Source organism: Galendromus occidentalis, unplaced genomic scaffold (genome assembly GCF_000255335.2).
Source record: "Galendromus occidentalis unplaced genomic scaffold, Mocc_1.1 scf7180000077231, whole genome shotgun sequence".
NCBI classification, from domain to species: Eukaryota; Metazoa; Arthropoda; class Arachnida; order Mesostigmata; family Phytoseiidae; genus Galendromus; species Galendromus occidentalis.
Genome location: NW_003805219.1, coordinates 500,909 through 517,339, shown reverse-complemented (window position 1 = coordinate 517,339; position 16,431 = coordinate 500,909). Strand labels below are relative to the sequence as shown.

Below are 16,431 nucleotides of genomic sequence, written 5' to 3'. Positions count from 1 at the left end.
CCGGAGGAAACTCACTGATCGGGCTAGAATTTTCCCGCGTTCTGTGATTTTGCCTCGATTGGACTCGTGTTCCTCTGACTCCGAGTCTCCGCCTTCGGGATATCTGACTCGATCAGTAGTTCAGAAGTTTTTCGCGCTCCAGTACCGGCTGTCCTCATGGCGCGCAGCGCAGCGACTATTCAAGTTCACTTCGTCATTCTGCAGACGGGGGCAAGTGTCCATAAGCAGCGTTTCTCGGGGTCACTCTTCAGGAGGCGCCTCCACCTTCTACATTGGCACAATAGTTTCGGTCTACTCCATTGCTCGGAGGACTGACTGTGAGAGGCTGAGGCTGGAGCCCCGGACTCCTAGTCCTGCCGATACGTATCGAATCATGGCGCTAGATCACGACGCCGACGCAGCAAATGTACAAAAGGAATTCAGCGGCAGCCCTGACAGCCACTGCGGAGGGCGTGGGGTTTTCTGCGAGAAGAGCTTTTCAGAATGTTCGAGCGCGTTCAGTCACTACGGAGTCGCAGAGCCGAGCCAGGAATGGAGCGACCTTCCGCTGGCAATATCACCGCTTCGTGATAGTGGCTTGCCGAGAAGGATTACTGGTGACGTTGAAGATCGCTGAGATTGTAGAGTTCAATAAAAATAGTCGGAGCGCTTCGTTGCGGCCCCTTGAAGAGTTCTCTTTCTTTTTTGCCCCCCAAATCTAATGGAAGTAGATAAAGAGCTTTTTGGACTGGTATCTTGACGAAGTTTCTTTTCTTCACATTCTTCAAATAGAGCCGACATCGCAATCTACTGCGACTCGGAAAAGAGGGAAGCTGAACTTCGATCAGTGGTCGACTGTGCGGAAATATTTGGCAGGGAAGCTCCGCAGACAAGGACGAAAAGGCCGAAGATTAGCGATGCGAATATATTTTGAGCTGCGGGAAATAATCGAGTCGCGGCTGGGGCTAAGAAACATATTTTCTACTAGTACGGCATACGACGACGGGGTTCGCTAACAGCGCCGATCCAAAAACGATAATGTCGTCGGAAAAAGCGGTGTTCCTCGCTTCAGACCCAGCGATGTTTTTCGAATTTATTGTAGGGAATTCTCGGCCGGAAAAGTCGCGAGAAGCCGTACCGAATATTCATGGAGATGGCGAAAGGGCATATGATGTATCCTCGAGTAAAGCGGGCTGCCGAAGGAAAAACGTTTCCAAAACTACGTAACGTTTATCATGGGACGGTTGGACGGACCGACCCACCCACTACCACCACCTACAAAAAATCAACTAAGCAAGTGAGCGTTAATTGGCTCATATATAATGTCTCAGCCGGGTAAGTGAAAGACTGAGTGCGTGAGTGAGTGAGTGGGGAAGGCAAACGACGTTCAGGTTGAGGGAACGAAAGGAGAACACTTCTTTTGGAAACTCGACATATTAATCACGGCAAACAGGCAATTCGCTTTTTATGACCTGCTTTTCGACTCTGCTCCGCTCGCTCCGGCAAGTCTCAGACAGCCTACCACCACCCAACCATTCGACCGACGGACCGACCGAGCGGGCAAGCAAGCGCTTTCTCCTCCATTCAAGGACTTGCGTTGGGCGACCGATATAGATTACAACGCTTACCACTTGAGGCAGTCCCGGGATGAGGGCGAGGCACGGTCTTGTACCCCGGAGCGAGTCTCGCTGGTGGAATTCTCATCATACTGATATGTACAACAATCTCTATTTGCCAAGGAAGCGTGTCCGCGAGCCTCGGGTTCCCTCCTATTTAGACGCCCCGGTGCTTCTCCAAGCGACTTGTAGCACTATGAACGCAGCGTTATATCTTTTCTTGTTTTGAGTCTTCATCGACAGTCCCATGATCGCCAGCATGCAAGGTTTTCATGAGAAGGGTGCTCGGAGTCCACAGGGTGCTCGAGCCATAACTCCGAGCGATCGTTCCTTCCGCGCATGCGGGAGATGATCGCATTGCTCAGAACGGAATCGGTAAACGGCTCTTTTATTCCGTCTCGCAGCCTCACGCATTTCCTCTCGGAGATATTCCGATGCCAAGAACGAGCTTGACGCGAGCGAGCATCAAGCTGCGGCATGAGAGCAGCGGGTTAGGGCTTCAGTGGTCGCCTCCCGCCTCCCCCCGAATGTTCGGGGGAAATAGTTGGCAAGAGAGCTATTCTCCGCAGACGACTGCCACACCCACTAGAGCAGGCCGGTGATGGCGGCGGACAGCAGGCAAACAGGCAAGAAATTCTCTCTCTAGGACCGCTCGCTCATTTCTTGCCTAGGTCGGTTGGTGGCGTACTCGTTTTCTTTCTTCTTCCTACTCACAAAGTTGGCTCAATATCTCGCGAGCTCAACTCAATAACTGAGCGGGTCCGGGCGTGCTGTCGTTCCTTGGACCGTTGGTGGCCGAGGATTGCTCTCCGTCCAAGAACTTATTCCGCTGGCCGGAGGTGCCTGGAGGCCAAATCGGAGAGAAGACGAATCGCAGCTCAGGTCAACAAGGCCATCGGTGCACTTGCGAATTCAGCATGGCCGTGCCGCGCCACCGGAGCAATACGGCACCTGGAAACGCGAATCTCTTGACGTGAATCTACGCACACGGAAGCGTGATTTCGGAATGCCGGCTCCTGTCCGGATCACAGCCGACGCGAGAACACTAGCAAGTCCTTGGCACTCTTTGCGGCTGACCGCCACTAATTCATCGCTTCCACCTGCGGTCTGAGCGAGTGAGCCCTCTACACCGAGAACCCTCGACCAGGGCCAGCAGCTCGCTGAGAATGCGGCAACCCCTGGAACACGAAACGTGCCCGGCTGAGCGTGTCAACTGCGTACAGACTGCTGCTATACACTTGCAAGTCAGAAACCAAAGTCAGCGAGCTGGCTAGACAAGCTGCACGAAGGTCGTTGGTACAGTCCGAGAAACGATAGCCGTTTAAGTTGGACGCACCGGACTGCATACTAACAAGTTTCGTGGTTCTATTCATGACGGTCGTTAAGATAAGGCGCTCACCTAACCTCGCTGCCCCGACCGGGTGGACGATCTAACGGAACGTTCACGTATTTCGCGACTTGCCCTCGCTCGTCCGCGGATCCTCACGCTTCCGTTCCATAGGGAGAGCCGCAGTTCTTCGTTTGAAATTTCACTGAATATCCCCATTCACCTCGGGAAAGCGAATTCGAGCAAGAATCGTCGAGATCGCCGATGAAGGCTCCCGCGGGATCCGCATTGATTTTGCCGAGACCAGAACCGCGAGCCGCGACTTTTGAATTTCTCCCTCCGCTCGAGATGGTCGGAAGGTAAGCTGAATTCTGGAATTATTTCTAAATCGAATCCATGATCTCGGAGATGAGCCTCTGAACGAAGTGCTGACTCATCGCGCATTATACTTCGAGGAGGCCTCCAAACCTTTCCTTGTGATCGGGCATGCTTCCCGACAGGGCGTGGTCGGGTTCATCTGATGTAGTGTCGAATGCCAATCACTTCGTGTCTGTTGCGTTTTCAATCGAAGGGATATCGTTTATTGATCACGTACTGTTTCTCACGAGATGTTCCACGTCGGTTGAGGGCATACGGCGTACGAAGTTGACCGAAGGACCAGGAACCTGGCTCGGATTCTCTCCCCTCGTGAACCCGTGCGCCGGCCCGATCGATGCATCGAAGGGTTGGTAGGTCCCCCGCCCGTTCAGTTGATTTGGGTGAATCGTAAGCGAGCATCGAGCCGACTCCTCGAGTGACACGCTCTGTTGAAAGCGGGAAAAGTCTGCGAGAAAGGACGACGGCTTGGAACGAACGGTCGAGCAAGCAAGCAAGCCAGCGACCGCTCGCTTGCTTGCCATCCACCGGTCGGTATTTCAGATCACGTTGTAGGCCAAGCTTCGATATATTGGACAGGAAGGTCCCCGCTGTGTGAGTCCAGGGCAAACAGGAGACCGTAGCTCAAAGGAAGGAGCTGACAGAGTTGACACTTGCAGAAGTTGGTCCGCCCCAACACAGCTCGCCGACCTGTCCGCCCGGCCGTCGCTCGGTCCCATCGGCTTCATTTGGGGACGAGCTACTTTAACGGTCGCTGTCTCCGACAACGTCGGTCGGCACCGTCTCCTGGCACTACTACTGACACTGGCACTACCATCTGACACTACTACTTCTTCTCCTTCCCTTACTACTACTACTACTACTACGACTCCCACTACTAGAACTGTTCTCCTCGCCGACAATCCCCCTTCCCCTAATGCGCGAACCTTTCCTGACGCTTCCTCCCGTGCTATATCAGGAACGGGAAACGTTGATCGGAAAGACGAGACGGAGAACGAGGTTCGGATCTTGATTTCCCTCAAGCGGATCCTCGGGGAGGTGAAGTCACGCGGGAAGTTCTTCTCGGATGCCGACCGTGCCGCCCGACGCTATTTTTGCTCAACCGATCGATCGATTCACCTATCCCGATACCTCCTGTTCCCTCAGAATTTTCCCCGGGACGAAGTCAACTTCTCCTTCCGACCCGTCCAGGCTAAATGATCGTTTGATTAGACTCGATTAGAGTCGCGTCGAGGAGGCAAAGAAAAAATGAGGAGATCGGAAGACGTGCAGGTGGACTGGAACTTGCGCGGGCTCTCTCGTGCGCTGGCTGCTCGCTCTAATCGACTTCGCCGCCACTCTGAGAACGCGGTGTCGGCGGATCCAGAAAGGAAGAAGCAGGAGGAAGACGAGATTTTTTGCACAGAGATCACTTCATCATTTCCGAAGGATAGAGAGACAGTGAGGAGCTCCGCATATTGATTCTCGTTACAGAGTTTGAGTAATTAGACGACGGTTCGCTCGACTCTGCACGCTCGTCCGCCGGCCCGCCCTTCCAACAGCCTGCACGCCCATCGCTGTTCCTTATTTTCGCTGCAGGTGGGATTTCTCCACGGAAAATGAGGAATACGTCTCCCCACTCCTCTGTATCTCTCGCTTCCTTGACTCTGTCGGTCGCCTGTGTACAGCTGTGGCAGTCTCATCAAATTTCAACAATGAACGAAATTCATAAGCGTATGATTCTTTTTGCAGCAGAAGTTTCGTCAGCTAGAGTTCCCTCATTCGTCTATTTTCATAGTCTGCCGCTCGTCCCTTGGTTCTGTCCGGTCTCCCGGCCAAAACGTGGCTGACCCTAGACCAGGGAACGCGCCCCCCCTCAAAAAGGATAATCAAGAAGAGGGAGAGACGATCCTTTTCCTCCATGGGAGACTCCTGACGTCGTCGTTGTCGCCGCCACCGCCAGCGAGTCTGATGGTCGGGGTCCGAAACTTTGAGTTTGGTCAAAAGTGTCGCTGCGCTCCCTCGATAGGTTGAACGGTCGGTGGTGGCGGCGGCGGCTAGGTGACTGACGGACGGACCCACGGACGACGAAAGGCAGAGTTGACAGGTTCAGGCCGTACGGAAGCACCGGCGTTGGCTGGCGACCGAGGTGAACGGAGAAAAATAAGAACGAGAAGAAAACTGAGCGGCCAGCGGACGACGCCATTGTGGCCGCAAGCCGAGCGACGGGGCCGGGGTACCTGATGAAGGCCGCCGGTCATCATTCGGCCATTAGAGCTTACGAACCACCTCCCGGCTCTCGTTTAGCCCGCGCTATACTATCCGTTGAGGGACGAACGGAGCAAACACGTAGCCCACGAAGAAGCTGACAGAAACTCTCGAAAGTTCCGAGTGAGCCACATGTGGGCAAGGCTCCGCGGACTTTTGACGAGTGGACGCACTCATAACAACGCTCGGGGCGCAGCTTGTGATCCTGACTCCAGACCAGCCTACAGACAACTTCTCGTTTTGATCACCTTCTTCGGAGGTCTTCTGCGATTTTCCTGACGTCTGCCGTCCCTTCGTTGATGGAGTCGCGAAGTCTTCGCCAATCATGGGATCATCGAGATATTGGTTTCGGGGAGAAGTCTCACAGCAAGGCTTCGGGTGCTCGCGACGTCCCGTCGGAGCGATTGCTTCGAGCATCGGGGGGAAGCAACGACGAGACGGATGCACGAATCTATCTACGAATATCTCCATGGGATCTTGCCGGCGAGTGCGGACATCAGCGTCACAATGGGGTGGGAGATGGAGAAAGCCACACGGACCATCATTGCCGCGTCGCCACTGGGAAAAGGATCGGTCCCCCTCAAGGAGGCTTGCTTGCGAAAAGACAACGCCGAAAGAACAGATGAACAGTCGGGGTGCTTGCGAAACGAGCAGAACACAAGAAGAATTATTGCAGTTCGGCAGAGCGCGGTCCGCGTCAGTCGCAAGGAGAGGTCCGAGAGAGAAGGGAGCGGCGTCTCTCGTGATGCTTTGCTCCTGATTCCCTTCGCTCGGCTCTCTTTCAACCGCTCGCGCTCCTTCAACCTATCCACTGTCCACGCACATAATTGAAACATTCTCCTCCCTTGGAGGTCCGATTGCAGAAGAACTAGAGTTCACATGGCCGAAATCTATTCGACGGAAGTTTTTTGCTCTTCAATTAAATCTAGGCCCGCATCCTGCATGATATGCGATGCGACATTTGAATTGCTTAGTCCGCCACATCAGTCTAGGATCAAGGTGTGAGCCGGCAGCTTGCCGGCGATAATTCTAGGTTCGATTTTTGTCGAAGAATTGAGAGAGGGGAGCCCCCTCATCTAGCGAAGTTTCGACCTAGAATTCGACGGCAATGGCATTCGATCCCAATGTAGAATCGGGATGTCTGCCGAGAAATTCAGGAGAATCGAAACGCAGAAAGGACTCCGGACTCACCATGGCGCTGAATCCAAGCGGGATCTAGGCCTCGCTGCGTGGCCCATCTCAAGAAATCAGCTAGAACCCCGCGTCAAAGGAGGAATTATCGGGGATCATCCCAGAGTACTTCGTATATATGTTTATCATCTCAGAATACTTCGTATTATGTTTATCATCTCAAAGGAATTAATGGAGAGGCCTAATAATCAGATGAACGATCACGCGCCGCGCCGATTCCACGCCGGTTCCGCGGCGTTCCATGAACAGAGACATTCTGCACATTGTCCCATACATACGTGGGTTCCAGAATGAATTTTCCGCGGGTATCGGTATCGAGTGCCTTCAGTATCTCTGTGTGATCCTGACGTCAGCTCGCCGATCTGACATCGTACTCCTTGGAATCAATGTATCTGGAGGGGTTTGCTGTTCCTGTCTTGATCTGTTCCGGGGGGATTCTCCGCCAGTTTGAATTTGCAAGAGCGACAGGAAATCATCTCAGAAGCGTAGAGACGGGAATTCAACGAAAACTGAGGAATCTCTAGGGAAGCATATCCCCGAAGATCAGTGCAAACGTTAGAGGAACCGAGAAGAATACGAAATCAGCTTGAATGGACGAGCAGCTCAGGAGGGAACCTCTTCTCTCGATTCCATTCCGAGTGGAATTTCGGAGGCCATCATTTTCGAATTTCCGGTGGGAAAGCAAGCGGGAAACGTCTATAATACGAGGAGGTGATTGGATTTCTAGGCATCCGAATGCAACGATACTCTCCTGCGGGCGGAGAATATTCTGAGGATGAGAATCTCAAGCGAGTCGGATTCGGCGCGTAATTTCCCGAAGGAACGGCTCTTGCCCGGTCCACTGGATCAGACAGCAAATAAGTGATGTTGAGTTATCAGTACTGCAGCACGATGGAGTTTATCTAAGCGCTGACATCGAGACGGAAACGATTCGCGAGCTGCGAGGGACTCAGGGAAAGGAACGAGGCGACGACGACGACGCAGAGGAACACTTGCTCGCCGAACCCTCACTCGTTCACTGGTCCAGTGTATTGATTGCGAACAATCGAAATACAATGCCCTAGAGGCAAGCGTTCTGCAATTTGCAAGCCTGTCCCGGGATCGTTGGAGGCAAGCGAGCGGGCACGCCGCGGCGTCGAGCAAGCATGGGACCATAGAAAGCAGGGAGAGAGTGAACTGACTAGACGCGTGGCTAGTTGCCTGCTCCAGTGGATACGAGGCAGCAGTCGAATCGGATTCGATTCCAGGGTTGTAAACCCAGTGAGACGACTAATCCACTTTGTTGCCTCCTTCATTGGCTGTTGCCACAATGCGAGGAAAGATTGAAGAGCGACAATGAGGACCTGCCAGACACAGGATAGCAAAACATCGACAACTGTGAACAAACACCCCGACGACCACCGAGGAGAAACAAAGAGCCCGGAACTTTCGACGTTGATGAAATCAATGGCTATTTCCTCGTGTACGAGAAGTCGCGTCTCTCGACCCCAGCGACTCACGATCAGGACTTTCTGTTGTTCATATTCTTCTGCTAATTCGCACGTCGAGATTAGAGATCCGGAGTGCCTACTCTCGAACTCTCACATACGGAAATATGTCGCCTATACATACCCCGGCGGAACTTCTGTCTCAACTTCTGAAAGCTTCGTCATTGAGCCGTCAGCGCCCTCACTAGCGACTCCCTCACAAGATTCTCCCTCGCTGGCCACTGAACACTGTTAGTGGCGAAGCGAATGGAATAGCTAAGAGTCAGCTAGCCGAGAAGCCAGTAGATCTTTTCCCCGGAGCGGCTATTTCTTCTTCTTCTCACGCGACGACCTTGAGCCAATCTCAATATAAAAAGACTCGTCCGGTGATTCCATCATTGAACGAGTCATTCCGCTCTGTCCGGCAGTTCGAGAGTTTTGATTTTTGGCTCATCTAATCAGTTCGCGGAAGATGAAAGCGAGACCCGCGCATGCTCTACTTGTTGCCCTTTTCCTCATATCGTTCCCGGAGGCATCCAATCAGCAGTACTACGGAGGAGGGTGAGTACCTACTCGTGATATTCCACGATTTCCACTCTTCTGGGCACTGTCACGGAACTAATTCCACTCTTCAGCACTCCGTCCGGGAGCTATTATTATTAGGGCTGGAGATGATTCCGCTCACCAAGATTTCTGCGCGAATTCTTTCCCGAATACCAATGACCAATGAGTACATTGAAATTCCGCGAGAAATTCCCACAGATGAGTCTCTAACTCTGTCCGTGAGTTTTGCGAAAACGCTCTTCGCCCGAAGAGAATCGGGAAGTTGGCTATTCGACTGCTCTGTAGGAGGCTTCTAGGAGAGTGGGATCCCGCGAATCCTCAAAGTTTCCCCCTCTGAGCCCCTGCATTGGCAGAGCTCATCGAATGATGTGCGAGTCGGCGGAGCATTCGTCAAGAAAGGACGCCGAACGATGGCTGATTTCCAATTAAGTCTCTCCCGATTACGATTGCAGACGAGACACGTATTACCCCTCTAATGGGCCTGCATCCGATCCAAATTACTACGAAAACTACTACAAGTACACACATAACAAGCTACCCAGCACCGGTTACTATGGATACGCATACGGTGGACCTAACGGCTATGCTGCACCTCCGGGCAACTATGATAGGTAAATAAAGTTCTCTTCCCAAGCTCAAGAATCTCCCAACGGTGGGTGGAAATTTGTGAGCATGCTTCTCCAATTCAGAACCCGCCTTCATCAGAAACAGCCTGATTGATTGAGCGAAATCAATGATGCGCCTTCCCGCGTCACCGTGGAATTTGTCCACTCTCGCAAGCGGGAATAAGTACGAATGGGACTTTAGACTCGATCGTATTCGAACGATGGTCGAGGCCATGCGATTGATCGCAAATCGGATCGGTCCTAAATCTCAGAGAAGGGTTTTAAGAGATGGAAAATTGCTTCCAGACGAGGATACGAAGGCCGATCGGCAGGCTACCCCGATTACGGACGAGATTACGGACGGGATTACTACGATTATCGCTACCCGAACTACAACGCATACAATGGCTATCAGCGGAATTATTACGACGACTATTACAACAGAGGGGGACGTTCTTACGACGGATATGGCTGGAATCCCCGATACGATTACGACGTCGGGCGGAGGTGAGTGTTAGTTTCCGAAATGATACCGGACTGATGCGATTCAGCTCCGGATTATTATCGATACATTCGTCCAGCTCTGGCTCAATCCTCAACGCGTTGAGCCCAAGCAAACGACGTCGGTAACACTCGGGAGCGGCCGAGGATGTTCTCACGGAAAACACTCCTTCTCGCGTGTCCATCGATATCGATACAGTGTGTCACGTCTCAGAACTCGAGGAATCGGAGCCCTCCCTCCTCCTATCTACAGAATGACGCCCGTCGTGGCATCGCTTCGATATGTGTTCCCAGCGCGAGTTGCTGAGACAAGCAATTTCTGATTTGTTGTTTACTCTGGATTAGGATGAAGAAAGTTGTGAATAGATTCCGTGCGATACGCGACGATGAAGACACAAGGTCGTCGAACGAAAACGCATCGTTCTCTCGCTCCGCGTTGTTGAGCACAAAAACCCATTGGCTCCCTTCTCCTCTTCTCTGGTGTTCTTCTCCGACCGAATCTGATGCCTGTCGCGCAAGCAGACTTTGTCGCCGCTCTCGATCAAAAGCTTCTGGAAACAGCATTAAAGATACTCTCCGCACGCGGAGACTAGCACAAAAAAACCCTCAACAACAACGGCAGAGCCCGCAGCCGCAGAATGACGAGGAGAGAAAAGGGAGGCTCGAGACAAACATATTTCTTTCTTCTGAACTCATCGTCGTCTCGATTGACTGAAGAAGGAAGGAGTTGTCACTCAATTGTGCAGGCGGTTTCTGGCGACTTGGTGCTCCATCAGAAGTATAATTTCATTCTGACTGCAGTCGTAAGCAGCGGACATTACACTCTTTCGGGGAAAAGAGCGGGCTGGTGTTCTCTACTCGCTTATCGACGGCCGACGTTCGTACTTCGAGAGCTTAGAGGTGCATATTTGGGACTGTATTGATTTTATTCCTTGTTTGTTCTCCAAATGAATGTTTCCCTTTCAAGGTACCCGGTCACGCCAGGGTATGGAAATTATGATTATTTCTACGGAAGGAGCTCGAGAGATAGCAGCGTAAGGAACGTGGATCCCTTCCCGGGAAAATATCTCGGCCTCGGCTCCGTTCAGTACAGCTCAGGGGGCAGAGACGTTGAGCTGCTGTGCACATTGTCCAAAGACGGCCAGAAAGTCGTGTCGGTGAGAATTTTCGCAATGACTCCAAGTCTAAGTGGCTCAATGAAACTACAAGCCCAGATGATTTCTCCAATATTCCGCTGATTATTCATCGCCCGGCGAGGGTTTTCGGAGGCGTTGCGTTTCCCAATCGGAATTATCTATCACGGAATTTCCCTCCTGTCCAGAATGTCGTATGGGTCAAGGTGGAGAACGCATATCGTTACCCTGGACCACCTGGCGGCCCTGAAGTCAATCCGTACTACTGTCCCAGCGGAGGCTGCATCTACCGACAAGTCGATTACAGCAACAGACGGTATCAACCAATGATTTTTTTGCCGCTCAGTCCGAGCATCCGTTTTCGTGTCTGGGCCGCCGCATCCTGTCTGGAGGCTCACCATCCCGCTCAGGTTCGAATTATGATGAGAATGAGTACTTTCAGGTTCTTCGCCGATCTGCACGGCGACGTGGCAACCCTGCACATCTACGACACCGAACCCCAGGATCATGGTGTGTACCGGTGTAGTGCTGCCGGGCAGACTTCGAAAGCAACGGAGACTGAAACCACCTTCCAGATAGTTGAATATTTCAATTAGCCGGACTAGCAGAGCCACCGTCGAAAACTCCGTCGTCTTCGACTTCCGCGAGCCAACACGTCCCGGACTCAACTGCCACCACCTTTGCACGGGTTTCGATGATTTGGAGAGAAAGACTACTCGACCTAGACTCCGCTTCCGAATAGTTCTGTTCCGTTCGAAGGGAGCTCTGGGAAGAGTGTTGAGCGTTCTTCCGATTCCGACATCAGCGGCGCGCCGTAACCTGATCGAATGAATGTAATGAATCCCTTCCTCATTAGGATGCTACAAAAAGCTTTCCTCTTTCATTAGGAAGTTGTTCTTCGCTTTAAAGATCCATAAAATGCTTTTACGATAGTTTTTAACCAACCCACCTAGCCGCGTCGAGCAGAGATCACGCAGCGTATGGACGAAACCGTCGAAACGAGCACAACCTAGTTACTAGCCTCATGAAGCTTCCGCGGCGACAACACGAGACTACTGAATCTGCGTGGCTTCGAACAAACCGCCGAATCCCTCCTGTGCCTCGATCAACAAATTTGCACTAACTCGGCTCATGAATCACTGCAGTGAGGACATGACTGAATCACATGAGACCTCGGATGCATGTCGAGAGCGAATAAAGATCGATTATGACTAACTTCTCGTCGGTTATTCGTGGGTTTTGCCTAGCTCGGGGCCACTTTCTTCCGAGTCCGATCCCCGATGCTCCAGACGAAGCGCGAAAAATGGTTTCGGATCGAGTCGCTGCTGACCCGACCGCGGGCTTACCGTCCGCGCTCCGAATTGAATCATCTTCCAGCCTTACCGTATTCCACTGTTTGCCCTATTCAAACTCTCATTCCTTTCTTCGCTAGCTTATTACCTGCGCTCCGCCTGACTGGTAGCTCGGATGGAATTCCATTGCGCCTCCACGTTTTAAGTCCACTTATAAATCAGCTGAAAGTTTCGTTCGCTCACTGTAACGAATTACTGGACGAAGAAAGGGAAGAGGAACGACGATGATGAGACGCCCACAGAGGAAAGTGATGATTCCGGTAGCACTAACCTTAATAAGTTCTTCGCCTCGGAAGCCCGCATACTGAGTTTTCAATGACATGAATGAAGGCGATAGAGGTTGCTCCGCCGGGCGGCCGCTCAAAAGAGTTTCGCGCCGAGGAGCGCTCGTTCCCGACCTCCTCCAGTCGAAAAAAAAGCGGATATCGCTTTATTTAAACTCACCCGGCGTGCTCTACTTTGAATGGAGCCGTGTCCGAAAATTTCAAGTCGACGACGGAATCGTGGATTCTAAGACTGGCTGTTTAGTTGGAGTGGATTTCAATCTGCTGTATCGGCATCGTTTTTCACTCGGCCGAGGGCTCGACCCCACTCTAAAGCTCCTCTCACACCTCTCGTCGAAATGCCCTGGACCCGCGCGGAGGGAGCGTAAACAAAGAATGAGCTTAGTTCGTTAAAATGGGAGATCTTCTGCATTAAACACTCTTCGCGTTCCTCTTCTCTTAGGCCGACGAACGAGCCCGACTGGCCGATCGGGGAGCGATGTCGCTCCTGAGGCTAAAGTCGCTTTCAATTTCTTTGATGATGTTATTTAATGATATTACGGCGGCGCAGCGGCCGCTGCCGCCACTGTGGCTTCAAAGCGTTCGGTTCCTTCGTTCGTTGGCTCGTCCTTCGGGGATAGAAGTTCTTCTCTTCGTGTTCCTCGGCGGCGGCCGCTGCCTCCTCCTGCTAGTGCTCTCCGTTCTCCCTTTTACAGTGCGCGAAAAAAGAATTTGCATGAGAATGGCTTTGCTTCTCCCGATAAACTGCAAGAGAGGAGAAACCGGCCGACGGGCCAGCCAGCCAGCCGGCCAGCCAACCGACTAGCCAGCAAGTCTGAACGGGAGCCGGCATGCAGGAAGGCGAGCAGGCTCGCAGGCAAACCTCCCAAGTTTTATCGAATACAGAGGGCTCTCGCGCAGCCGACGACGATGAGGAAGAAGACTTCGACAACGACGACGCCGAACGAACCGAAGAACCAACGAACGAGCAGAGGCCATTTCTCTTCTTTTTTGCCGCTGCCGCCGCCGCTAAGAGTGTATGGCTTGAAATTGCACTCAATCTCAGAGATTGCCAAACCCAATAGCGATAAAGCGATCAACTTACTTATCAGACAGACGACGTCGGAGCCGCGCGCTCGGGATGAAGGAGATCGGGAAGAGAAAAAACGAGAAAGCACCGAATGGGTGAGTGAGCAAGAGAACGCACGACGACGATGCCGACGAAGCACTCGTAGCGGCGACGGTAGCAGCAGCGGCAGCAATAGTTCGGCATCGCACACACTCGACGGTGGCACCAACAATAGCTATTGGGAAAAACCTGCCGACTTTTTCGCATCGCTCAGAGCTTTGAACTCGTTCAGCTGAGATCTCGAGTTTCGGCGCGTACATAGTAGTGAACTTTTGGAACGTATCCTTAAGCATGAAAAATTCCGAGAGTTTTCTAGGAAAAAATTCCGAGAGTTTTCTAGGAAAAAATTCCGGAACTCCCGCCAAGGTTGCCGGAGTACGTGGTTACGTTCACTTGACGGAATGAAATGTCGGCGCGAGAGATCCGGCTCACGATCGCTGAAGTCCTTGCTCGGTCTCACTTCCCTCTTGACTGAGTTTCCGTTTCTGTCCTCCATACTCACCACCGTGAGCACCGGATGGGCGGCTCGAGTCTCCTCGACCAGCTCCAAGCCCAAATGCTCCCTCGACCCTCTTTTGGGACAGAGCTCGCGAGCTAAGTGAGTTACGGGTTTTTGCTGAGAGACAGATGGATGTGATCGACTTGGGGAGAAATCCCGGAGAAGAAACAAGCTCTGAACCACAATCTGAGGGGGATAAGCTATTTCCAGTATTGATGACGACTACAAGACGTCGAGTTCTCGCAATGGACTGGACCTTTTTCTGGCTGCGTGCTACACGTCAATCCTTTCGGAAACTTCCCAGTTATCGCGAGGATACGTGTCCCCTCACGAGTCTCCATGACGGTCCTGGAAGCCCTCCGAGGCCTCTCCACGAACAAGATCCCCTACGCGAGCAGAGCCGTCATTCCAACTCATCCAAGACTTCCGAACATGGTGTTATCATTCAGTCCGTGTTTTACACGCCTCGCTCTCTGATCGGCTCGTGGCGTCGTTCCATGGAGGAGGGTAGGCTTCCGGAGTCGCTCGACTCGATCTCGACTCGAATTCAATAAAATGTCCAGGAAAGAGAGGTACATTTGTAGGCGTTTTTCCTGAAGCCTAAACATCGACTCGCCATGCCTCCCCATCCCTATCTGACTGTAATTTCCCCAAGGACCGGAGCGGAAGGAGGCAGCGGATGGGAAAAACTAAAAGGGAGAAGTAGGCATATGTAATGGCGTTCTGCCAGTGGTCGGGCCAGACTCGCTCCAAGTCGATCCGGCATATTCACAACTCGAATGTTTTTGCCTCGTGGAAGTAAACTTGCTGTTCCAGCTCCTCCCGACGACACCTATTTCGACTCAGAACATCGCTCCACAGCGCGGTCGCGGGGCAGACGTTCGGAATCACAAGACACCTAGAGCACCGGTGGGCATGCGGCGGGATGAGTCCGTTCGAACCTCCTCGTCTCTGGGGGGTATCGCTCAAGACGGATCGGAGCCCTGTCTCCGATGGAGGGACCAAACGACCGCTGTTCGGTGCTCATGTGGACGTGAGTCAACGAGGTTCGAGGGATACGAGGAGGAACGTGAAAAAGCGTGCAGAGCATGCGCCGATGCGCTTCCCCGAACCCCTAGCTCAACTACGGCAGCTTCGGAATCGGCCTCATCTCTCGGAGGAGGACCTGAAGTTTTCCCGAGCCATCACGGCGAGGATGATGGAGAAATACTCCGTGAATCTTCTTTAACTCTCATACGTCTGGGCTCGCTTTTCGAAGTGGGTGCTCGTCAATTTTTCCCCAATTTCTCCCTGGACGGGAGAGGGCTCTGAATAAGTATATGAGAGGGAATAGGGTCATCATGGATGTATACTCGGAGACAGGCCGACACCCGTACTCTTTCGTCGTCCGCGACTGCCGCATCAACATCAAAATATGGTACGGCCCGCGCGACCCACCATGTGCTGAACAAAGGGCTCTCAGTCAATGGATTCGAAAGCTGGAAGCCCCTGAGTTTCGGTAGAGTTGATTGATTTTTTAGGAGCAGCGACGTCGACTCATTAGAAATATTTGTGATCCCGCCATGAATAGAGAACGAGAAAAGACACGGCCGAGAACTGAGTTCTGAGTACTTTGCCTGGTATGGCAGGCTCGACGTCAAGTTCAAGAAAGGAGTTTAAATTCCGAGACCATTCATTCATTCGCACGTCACCACGACTCGATAGGACCCTCGACCGTCGGAAGCCTTGCAGGAGCCTTCATAAAATGATTACCGGGGTTCTGCCTGGACTCCGAGACGAGCAGCGGTCGCGCGAGATTCCGCGACGAGAGGATGAGCCAGTCGTGTGGACTTTGCGCAGTGACTTCGACAAAGGACTTCGGACTCTCGGGTTTTCGGTATTGTTCGAACTGGTCGATTTTCTGACAGCTGACCATGAACAGGGGAGTCTCAGTGATCGGCTCTGCCATGGAGGGAGGGGGTTCTCGCGCTCGGCTCCTTCCTCCGATTTTCCACACCTAAGCTCACGGTGTAGTTTGAGGTGGAAATATCTTTTTCTTTCCAAGAATATTGGAAATCGCTCTGGAGGCGTCTGATCACAGATGGCAGAGTCAGCGAGAATATTCACTATTCGATTTAGAGTCCGTCCGGTCTGAGCTCGTTGCTCGAAATATTAAAGTTTTTTCTTCTCTCCCATCGATGCTCG

General features: G+C 52.4%; 1 protein-coding gene across 1 annotated transcript; it reads left to right on the top strand.

Annotated features, from left to right (window-relative positions):
• The first annotated feature begins 8,659 nt into the window (after positions 1-8,659).
• On the top strand, positions 8,660-11,600 carry LOC100897295 (uncharacterized). Its single transcript, XM_003741956.2, has 5 exons — positions 8,660-8,762; positions 9,677-9,877; positions 10,839-11,028; positions 11,193-11,320; positions 11,447-11,600. The coding sequence occupies exons 1-5, from the start codon at positions 8,674-8,676 to the stop codon at positions 11,598-11,600; spliced, it is 762 nt and encodes a 253-aa protein (XP_003742004.1). The 5' UTR covers positions 8,660-8,673.
• Positions 11,601-16,431: the final 4,831 nt, after the last annotated feature.